This window comes from Gavialis gangeticus, unplaced genomic scaffold (genome assembly GCF_001723915.1).
Source record: "Gavialis gangeticus isolate Ggan-Ray unplaced genomic scaffold, GavGan_comp1, whole genome shotgun sequence".
NCBI lineage: Eukaryota > Metazoa > Chordata > Crocodylia > Gavialidae > Gavialis > Gavialis gangeticus.
The window spans coordinates 86,991,460-87,002,395 of NW_017729025.1; the positions used below are offsets into that span (position 1 = coordinate 86,991,460).

General features: G+C 40.8%; 1 protein-coding gene across 1 annotated transcript in view; it reads right to left on the reverse strand.

Annotated features, from left to right (window-relative positions):
* Positions 1-2,381: 2,381 nt before the first annotated feature.
* The window catches only part of DNAL1 (dynein axonemal light chain 1), a 36,452-nt gene continuing 27,897 nt past the window's right edge, over positions 2,382-10,936 (reverse strand). The window contains exons 5-8 of the mRNA XM_019519103.1: positions 9,831-9,886; positions 7,953-8,079; positions 7,409-7,555; positions 2,382-6,188 (exon numbers count right to left, since the gene is read on the reverse strand). Coding sequence (XP_019374648.1) covers positions 6,142-6,188; positions 7,409-7,555; positions 7,953-8,079; positions 9,831-9,886 — 377 coding nt within the window. The 3' untranslated portion in view covers positions 2,382-6,141. The remainder of the gene's footprint in view (positions 6,189-7,408; positions 7,556-7,952; positions 8,080-9,830; positions 9,887-10,936) is intronic.

Sequence of the window (10,936 nt, forward strand, 5' to 3'; positions counted from 1 at the left end):
ACAGATGTTAAAACAACAAAAAAACCCCCCTGAAAAGTTCTTCACTTTAAACTCCTCATGCTCCCATGCTGAGCCTGGTGGATGCCCAGAAGAGGCATCGCATTAGTTGGACCTAACTTGCCCAATGTTTATATACACTGGGTGCTTTAGTGGGGCTGTTACCTAATAACTGATTGACTCAGCTTTAGATAAAAGCACCAAAAGGCCCTGCTGAAGTGCTTGATCTATGAAGATGCTGTGGAGCCAGGTCAAAGTAACGTGCTGCTGCTTCCATAAAGTGCAGGATTTTTTGTTGTTTGTTAATGTCTACAAGCAGCCTAAGTGTGGTTTGACTTTGGGAGTGCCACTAAGACACTTCCAACTTAAAGAAACAAACCCACAACGAGAGCATTTCAACAGTACAATCCAACAGAGAGGGTTTGGCATGGCAGGTGAACCCCTGGTGCTTTAGTAGGCTGGACCCAACTCTCAGTTCCTATCACAAGGTAAAAAAAGGAAAATTAAGGGCAAGATTATGTCTCTGATGTTGTGGACAGCTGGGATAGGTAAGGGAGCAGAGCTGGAGGATATTCCCTGTGGTTCCTCCCAGTTGTCCTTCAGCCAAACTATTAATTATCATCACATAGTAGACAGGCAATTTTTCTTCTTATAAAATAACATTTATTACTATTTTAAACAAGTCTCATAAAGTAACATTTAGAAACACAGGCCTAAATTATTTTAATACACAGCCATTATAACAATTTGGTCATGCTATAAAATTACTGTATATAAAAGATTGCCAACAAACTAGGTGTTAAAACTGTTCTCCCATTTGGAGTCTACTCAGAAGTTAAGACTTCCAGTGTAAGATGAGTGGTCCACAAATAGATAGCAAAAACTGCTGTTTTACATAAATTCTCTTCTCTCATTCTTCCAACAGTTTGCAGTGTAATAGCTGCATGTATTGGCTGTTTAGTCCAATACCATGCTGGCAAACAAACACCCATCTATTTGCTATCACTCAATTTTAAGTTAATGCATGTCTATGTGGGAAAAGCAGGGAGAAGTTAACCCACCATATTTCTAGTGAGCAGAGCAGGATTCCACGTGGCTTGAAATTTTATATGGGTGCTCCTTCCATCCAGGAGCAATGGGTGCTAGGTATCATAATGGACAAGGTGAAACATAAAAGATCAAACTGAAAAAGGAAACCCTTCCATCAAATTCACTGCAAGGCAGCTACTCTTTGAAAGTCTAGTTAAAGCTTTTCTATTAGCTTATTTGCAGTGTGGTACAATGATACCACCAAGCAAGGTTAACTGCTATACCTTTGTCATACCATGTACTTTTCACCAACATCCAGTGCATATTTAAAGTGCAAATCTCTAAAAATTTATGACACCCCCTCCCCATTTTATTTTGCAAAGAAAACCAAACACAAGTTTGGTGGCTGGGCTTCTTTTGACTTGTTCATAACAGCAACCATGATTAATAAATCAAGCAGAGCAAGACAGAGCTGGGTTCACCTTGATTTTCATGACAGGAAAGAATCCCACTGTCTGCTTATTCCTTAGCACAGTGTTTCAGGTAAGCCTCATTAGCACTGCTATTATTTCAGGGGTGGGCAAAATGTGGCCCACCAGGCCATTCTATTTGGCCCATGGGGCCCCTAAAAAAAATGTATAAAATTAATATTTATCTGCCCCTGGGTGCCTGTCATGTGGCCCTCTGACTTGACAAAACTCAGCGGCCCTCCAACTGAAATAATTGCCCGACCCTGTATTATTTCAACACTGAATTCATCCAGTCACCCCAAGAAAAGGCTTTGGGAAGGTCACACTGCAAATCCAAGAAGATAGCTGATAACATTGAGACACAAGAACCTACAGTTCTCCTGACTCCTTAATGACTGTTAAGCACCCTTTCTGGAATGTAATGTAGTTAACTGTTAATAGGGGCATCTACATATGCATTTAATCAACTTTGCAGTAAATTAACTCTGCAGTAAAGCATCACCATCTACACAGGGCAGTATTAGGGTGCAGTAAACTAATTAACTCCACCATAAGATAGTACTGTTGGAGACAAAACTATCTTATGACAGAGTAATTAACTGTGATCAAATGCTCGTGTAGATGGTGACCATGGGCAAAAATTGTACCTGGTCAGCCTAGGCAGCAGGGGGCCAAACCTCTGCCTGCTGCCTAGCCACATGGCTCATGTTTGGCACACTCATGCCCCAGCCAGCCCCTCTGCTGCCCGACACTGCCACACACAGCCTGGGGCTGACCCTCCCCCCCGAGCCTGCTGCCAGCCTGAGCCTGCTCTACTCTGGCTCAAAATGCTGCTGTTCAGGGTGCATGTGTAGATGCTGCATTTGGGAGTAGTTCACTCTGGCCTGAACTGCTCCAGAGTTTATTGCATTGTATTAATTGCACATGTAGATGCACTCAATGTATAGAACAATACAGGAGCCATGAATTCCACTTTGTTCTATAAAGCTTACCCTACTCTGTCTCTCAGTACAGCAGTATTAGGCACTAATTCCCACTTCCTATTCTGTTCTCATGGTGTTAGTGACATGATGAAGAATGCCGAGCATTTGAAAGCTTGTCAAGCTTTATCCCAACCATGGAGTTCAATTAAAAAAAAAATCACCCAAAAGAATCCTTGACTCTCACAATATTCTCCTCAAAATTTCTCACTTCAGTCAGAACAGAAGAGCTACCGCATCTGTAGCTACTCGTATATTTGCATACCACATGCAAAATAGGCTGCAGCATTGAAAGGTCTCTCTTACACCCACTCTGCTGTCTCATTTAATCTAATGAAGAGTTAATTAGCTATGATTTAATATAACCAGTGAATTTTTAACTAAAATGACAAAGCAGCAATAGCAGACTACATAAACTATTTTGTGCCCACTATTCTGACTGGCCATATTCTACGGTAACACTATTGCATATTCCTCTCTAAAGGGTGTATTAGAGCTATTTTCAACTATCTGGAGTTGCTGTTTTCCTTTGCTTAACACGCTCCTTCCCACTTTATACATGCTCTCCAATGGGGTGTAGAGGAGATAAAACAGGACTCCAGCATGACACAAGCATGTGATGTGTCAAAGATCGCTGTATGTATGGTGGTGATATGGGGCATTTTTTCACTAAAAGTACAACTAGCAAAAGTGAGCATCTGCTGTGCGCCCAGGAGCTATCCAAGATGAAAGCTGTGGGCAGTACTCTGAAGTAATTGCATAAGCTACAGTTACCACTGGCCCTACTGTAACTAACTGATATAGCAGGTATCCCACATGCCCAGAGAATCACAATATGTGTAACTTTGGAAAACCTTCATACCAAGACTTAGGGAATCCAGTTCAGAAAATAATGCAGATGGCAGGCCAGGGTGGCACCTTGGAGAATAACTTGTTCAGAAAGGCTTTTGTAGTCAGCACCCTACTTAATCAGGTGCTACGAATAGATTTGTTAGGGAACACAGGGGTACTAACTAAATAGAAAGGAATAAGACATTTAAACATAAAGGGTAGGGAAAGGGGGAGGAAAGGATAGGGAAAGTTTATTGCCAACGGAGGCAAAGGTGGATTGAAGAGATCAAAATAAAATGAAGCAGTTAACCCACAGATGAGTGTAACAGTCACAAAACCTAGTCCAGATAATGGGATAAGACTCCAGAGTCTCTGCTGAGACCGTGCTTAACACAATCTAGGCTGCAGATGATTTCTGGTTTTGCAGTTGCCCACCCTGACCTGCCTTCTGCTTGACTTAAGACTAATGTAGTTAACAACCTCTCTCATTAGTAAATAAGGAGTAGACCAATTTTGTAAATAGTTCATCCTTGCTGCCCTTAGAAGACGAGTTTGGTAATTCTCCCCCACACTCAATAGTGGTCTGTAAACTACAGGAGGAGGGATTGTACCTACTTGGCAATTCCTCCATTTACAAGCATTCAGAAGTGAAGTTCTGGTTCCACTCAGGCTTTTGCTTGCACTACACACTGGCATTTTCCATACAGCATTCAAAAGGCACAAGCCTAGCCCACTTCCCTAGTGAAGAAGACATCCAATCAAGTGCAATGGGGGCTTCAAACATCCATAATACCGTTCACTATCCTTTGCTAACTAAGCAAACAAATCTGGTGCTCCAGTGTTGAAGTGATGAGCCTGGTGACCACCTATCTGTATAGCTCCCACCATGACCAATCACACTTTCTATAATCAACGGAATCTCAATAAAGCCAGGAGACTATTCCTAGAAAAGTACTTTCAAACAGCAAGCTGAGTACCAGACAGCCAGCCAGGCCCCTGGAATAGCAGACACTAGAGAGAGAGGAGAAGCAGAATGCATCCAGGTCAACAGCGACTGCCTGGGTGAAATATATCAAAAGCAGAAAGTGCTCTGCAACTGTTTGTCAAAAAGGAACAACAGAAATTATATTTGACTCTTACCTGCCATGGACACTTTATCAGCAAGAAAGTCATAACTTCCTGTAGAAAGGTGCAGAGTAACTATAAACAAAGTTAATTAACACTGAGTGCTGCTTTTAGTCTTTAACTTCACACTGTTCATTTGCAGATTGATTATCAAAGTTGGGATTCTTTTCTACCAAAATTAGACTTAGGGAAATTAAGGATGCTATTTGTAAAACCAGAAGCTGCATAATACTTGTCTGGGGCCAACTGCATCATGGTTCTCATCTTTGCCCTTGTGTTCAAAAACTTAGCCACTGCCACAACTTCAGAAGTACGAGGCAAAGTAAGAGTGGGGATGTGCTTGCTTTCTTCCCTCACGGTTTGTTCCTGATTGAGCAATGTGCTTGTTGTTACCATTATAATTTAAAATTAAACCAAAAGAGCATCAGGAATCGAAAAAACCCCCCCTAGAAGTTAAAAAACCTGAGTTGGAAAAACCTGTATGACATTTTACCGATTCTTAAGAAGGGAGAAATCTGCAATGACCCATACAGTATATTTAAGTGCTTTTTCTAATCGCTACTTCACACTTTTCATTGAAAAGAATTTTATAACAATCGGCGGGTTTCACCTAAAATGAACCCCTATGTCAGGGGGACATATTGCTTCCCATAAATATTTACTTTCCTGTTCCTATTTCCAAACTCCTTTCTTCTCCTCTACCAGCTACATGCACGTTTAATTCCGCTGCCTATATCTGTGCTTTTGAAACGTGAGTATCCTCAAATCAAAGCTTATGAAAGGTATTCTCAAGCCCCAGTCTTCTGTTTGTTTGTTTCTGGCAAGGTGTCAACCTCCTTAATTTACTGCAAGATTCTAGAGCTGTGAAGGACTGCATCCATTAGCCTGCGAAAAAGGCATGTTCTGGCTAATATCACAAGCCACTTAGGGCTAGTATGTCTATGGATTCAATCCTAAAGCATCTACTTTTTATTTAATGTAAAGAAAAAACAATAGGTAATTTAACTCCGCTGGAAGCCATGTAAAGAATTTCCATTTCTTCATTTAAAATAAATAAATATATAAAAATATTTGCAGCCTTCTGGGTTATGATGTTGAGAGGCTAACGTATCTTGGAACAGCCAATTATGGGCCCATGACTGATGGCACAAGGTTGTTAGCAACACCTTTTTAAGGCATAAGCCCATGACAAATATTAGGTCTGTTTGGCTACAGATAATTGGCATAATAGTTGAAGGAGCAGAAAAGGCAGCCTCACATATATTTAAAGTGTTCCAATCCTTGTGAGAGCATAGCGTATAAAGAGGTTTTACACAAAACACTGCTGTTTTGGCCTTTGTGTTTTAAATGTTAATGTCAGCTGGACAAAGTTGACAAGCAAAATTGTTTTACTGTTACCCAAGACTGATCTACAAGCAGCACTATTCAGGGATAAAAAATTGTATCTGTCGTTTAGGTAAAGGCCTCTAATTAATCAAACAGCAGGCAACCTCAATTCAATAATTCCTAAACCAGGGAACAAAATGCACAAAAGGTGGCATCCCCTGGTTTTGGTAAGTAACTCTTTGGGTGAGACAAGAGTGTGGACATGAGCTAATTTTAAAATGTTGCCTGAACATTTTCAAAACAAACGTTTATACAAAAGCTTTGTATACTGAATTGTTCCAGAGCTTCTTAAATAATTTAATGCCAAACAAGAAATAGTTGTGTTAGTTCTCTCCTTCTTCACCTTCTTCTTGTTTAATAACTGGGATACCTGGAGAGAAAAAAAAGAGAGCAAGAGAAGTTCTACTAGGAATCACTGACAGACTCATATACAGAAGTCTGATGGCAACTTACTAGCCAGCTAGGACAGGTGAAGAGAAGCAAGAGATTAGGTACTGAAGTCTACCCTTTAGGTATGACTGACAGTCTCAGAACAACAGCTCAGCTGCCACAAAATCATATGCTCCTAAAGTTCCTGTCATTCCACATCTGCACATTTGCCTAATCTTCTCTTCAATCATTCTGGCTCTGAGTTCCTGTTCTCTCCAACCATTTGCCTAAATCATCCTCTCCTCTTCCCACTCCATGCACTCTTCTCCCTCATCCCTTATTACCCAAACCGCCCACAAAGGACTTCCAGAATTTTAGTCAATAAAAAGGGAGTTCATAGAATCATAGAAATTAAGGGCTGAAAGGGACCTCAAAAGATCATCAAGTCCAACCCCCGGCTCTGGGCAAGAATACTGCTGAGTTCTTTCATTTCTCCTTTACGGCAAATCTAAATGCTTTAAGAAGTACCAAAAAAGGTTTATAATCTTACAATATTAATGTAAAAGAATGTTTTTACACAAAATATTTAAAAATAATTTCCTATTTTACCTGCTGAGACAGTTTGGGAATTCTGTGTTAATCCTGCAAGTAATCACATCCCTGTTTCTGGAAGCAGAATACAAAATGCCTGTTCTTTCCAGGATTAAGATTTGTCCACACCACCAATTACTAGTAAGGAAACCCTGAGTCCTGAACTTTGAGTCCTGAACCCTGAGTTCCTAAGCATGTTTCAGTTTAAGCAGTCTGAACAAGATAACTTGAAGGCATGCTAGGTAGTATGTGAAGATCATATTGAAGCAAGACCCTCTCAACAGTTACAGTGAACTGGGACCAGGAGTACATCAAATGTTTAGGACAGAGATTCTTTTAATTAACTTATTTTGAGGGCTGAAACTAACTAAGGAGTTCCACAGAATCCACTTTTTCCAACTCTCCAAAATACCTAAATCTGTACAGGAAAAGGTGAGGCCTTGGCTGGCTAATTTATCTAGCTTAGAAGAGAATGTGGTTTGAGAGTAACAACTAAAAGGCAAAATAAAAGGTATTGCCCCAAGATCCCACAGCTGGACTGGTTAGGTGCTAATCCACTCTCCTAGTGTTTACAGTAGATTAAGCTAATAAACTTTCTTACTAACTGCCCACTTGCTACCCAAAGCTCACCATCTAGTTTTTTCAGCCTAGGCACTCGCTTAGTGGCTTCCTCAACCCAGTTGCTCTGCTGGTCAGCGGAGTACTTCTCTTCTAGTGGATTGCCAACAAACACCAGATCTTCCAGTAATGGCAAGTCTGCCAGTCTCACAAACTCTGCTGCAGCCACAAAAGAAGAAGTAAAAAATTGACTGTGGAACATGAAAACACATCTGCACCAAGGCTGTTTTATGAAATCAGCAAAGATGCAAACAGCTTGTTTTGGGCGGGGGGGAAGCAAGCATTGTCACAAGGATGAAGAATGGAAGTTCTCACTTTATAAAAAAAATGGGAGAAAGACAATTTAAAGAATAAACCCCACTTGACTTAGAAACTGAATACACAGAGTTCAAAAATATTGAGAAAATCTCTTGCACAAACAGGTATCTAGAGAATGTGTTCACTGATAGAAGGTACAATGCTATCAGCCGTACCATGACTCAAACTGACTCACTGGGTGCACATTCACTATATACAGTAACAAATTGCAGAGCAGAAACCATGAGTCCTGACTCACCCCAATCTTTCACCAAATTATTGGACATGTATAGAATCTTCAACTTCTTCATGACATGGATCCCTTTCAGCTTCTCAATAAAGTTATATGAGATCCACAGCTCCTCTAATGTATCCCCAACTGCTTCCTGAAAAAATTAAAACACTTCTAAGATAAATCTTCTCATAGTTCTCGGCTTCCTACTTCACCCTTGTCTCACAAAAAAGAGCCACATCCTTCCATATTCTTTGCTTTTTCCTAATTCTGGATGACAAACACCCAAGCAAGTTCAAACCCAAAATTTCTGAAGCAAGTCTCCTGGGCTATTGGGGGGGGGGAATCAAGACTCCAGTAAAATATAGTGGGCAGGTCTACACATGCGCTTCAACATGCCATGGACTATTTTACTGAGCATTTTAAAGCATTATGTAAAAAACCATGACTTTATGCTAATACTCAGTAAAACAGTCTACTGTTCATTAAGTGTCACTGAAAAAACATGCAAATGCCTACTGCACATTAGTGCAGCCTAATGTGCATCAATTTAGTATCTCATATTGGCAGTACTAAATATACATTAGAAAAGGTGCATTAATGTATGTGTAGATGCTCCCACTGAATGTCTAAGCAGAGCAGATGATCTACTCGAGTCCTATGGATAGAGAGGACTGGATTTAGCTGTATGCAGACAGTTCTATGGTGCTGATGACTACAGTTCACCACCAACGTTAGAAAGCTTTGTTTATGAGGAACTGCCTCAAACAAGTGCATATTTGGAACTAAAGGGTTAACACTGTACTTCCTGTCCTCAGCAATTCTCCAACAAGACATGACTCTCAAAGAAGAATAATAGTCATCTTGGTACATTCACTCTTGTACAAGATGGTGACCTTGGCTTTGAGCTAGGCAACTGTCTTAAAAAGTTGTATCCTGCAAGCAGGAATGCAGACTCCCTTGACGAAGAACAAAATGCTTCTTTTTATTTCTTTGCTTTAAATCATTCAGTTCATAAGAATGTGTCCTGTTCTCATCAAACATAGCAAAATTAATCCTATTCCATTTCCTCTCCTCTAGATTGTTGCCTTACTTTCTATACTGACTCCCATCCCTGACTTTCCACCAATGTCTGTCCCAGGCCTTTTATCCTGTTGTTAAGAGTGCCAATGATCTCCAGGAGGTGTAGTGACTCATAATGTGGGTTCAAAGGCTGACCAATACCTGCAGTATTGAAACACAATCTATAAACATCTTCTGGAAGGAGGAAGATTCATTTAAGCAAAGCCATCAGAAACTGTTATTCAGATACTATCGTGGGAGTTTATGGCACATTGGAGCTTATGATGCTTTGCAGATACAGGAAATGCAAGTTTTTACTTGCAGATCTTTCAAGTCAATAGCCCAAAATTGCAACTCCTATGCATGTAGAATCTCCACTGAAAATAGTGGACGTTCAGTGTGTAAACAATCAAATTCCACATTAGAAAATGCAACGCAACAAAGGGAGTCTGCAAAAGTGGACTGGTTGGGAGAATTAGGGTAGCAGACAATGTACATTTCAAAGGAAAAGTGTGTTTGTCTTTATTAGGATTATTGGTATTGCAATATGTTTTTATGTGGCAGATTAGCATTGAGAGTCTACACCAGTGTTTTAAGGTCAGATTTGATGTGAATATAGTTGTCCAGTACAAAATAAAATGGGAGATTATTCTGAGCTTCAAAAGAACCTGTAGGAGGTCATGAAGATGGGAAACAAAAGGAATGGTCAGACAGTAAAATTGAGGTGAATGATGATGAGAGAGGTGCGAGAAAAGGGAACTCACCTATGCTTTGGTGCTAGAGTAATCTAGAACTTCTTTCCTTAACCTAAAAAAACAACATAGAATACAAAGTGGGACATACCAATCCATTTAGATTCTTTATGTTATTTCTCCCCAGTGACAGGATCCTCAAGTTTTCTACAATGGAGAAAGAATTTATTTTAATAAATTGTTACTGTTTAATAAAGTAAGAATCTGTTCCAAATCTTGGAAAACTGCCTTCCAAGAACCATTAACATCCTAAACAGGCTGTACCAAGGAAAAAAAGATTGAATTTTATTAGTAGATGAGATTGAGTTTTATTACTAGATACTACACTTGATCTGAGCACATACAGCTTTTACTCAAATACAAGACAAAGTTTTTCCCCCAGTCAGCATGGGGAAAAAAGCTGTCATCTTATATTCACATATGAAGCAGAAAGGGGAGCAGGTTCCTGCTGCAGCTCTGACTCTGGCCTTGACCCCAGGTTGGGGGGCAGAGTCAGGCCCACACCAGTCCCACCCACTGCAGCTTCTGCCTTCTTGCCCCCTACTGTAAGGCACAGCTTGGCTCTGGCCTGGGCTGGGCACAGGGCATGGAACTCCTTCCTTTGGCTAGACAATAAGCAACGCTGACACTGCTGCATGGCCAGGCGAGAGCTGAGCTTCCATGTCAGCAGATCAGCTCAAACATCTGGCAGGAAAGGGGAGGTGGTCAGGGGAAAGAGGCAGAGACCAGCGAGGGGAAAGGCAGAGAGTGTGGGGAACTGGGGGTGGGGAGGTTGCAGGTAGCAGGGGAGCAAGAAGGCTGCCATGGGGAAGAAGTGAGCAGGGCAGAGGGCAAGGGTGGGGGGGTACATGACCCACCCCCCAGCCACTGCTTTCCCTGCTGTAGCAGTGGGAGGGGAGGCATGGAAGTTTCAAGGCAAACCTCTAATACTTAGACTGTATACCTGGAAAACTGTAACAAATTTATAAATTTTCCATATATAGAATCTAATTATGCAGTATTATAGTCAAGTATATGTGGTACTGTTCTATCTATGAATTGCAATGAACAGGTGGAGTGAATGCTTCAGAATGTTGTAAATAGATATAAAAGCTTTTATTCTGTAATTTGCCAATTCAACTTCAGTCCAGGTAGGTGTGGAACAAGATCTGCTCCTGCTCTAGTAATCCGTTACGACAAAGGTGGGCAATTATTTCA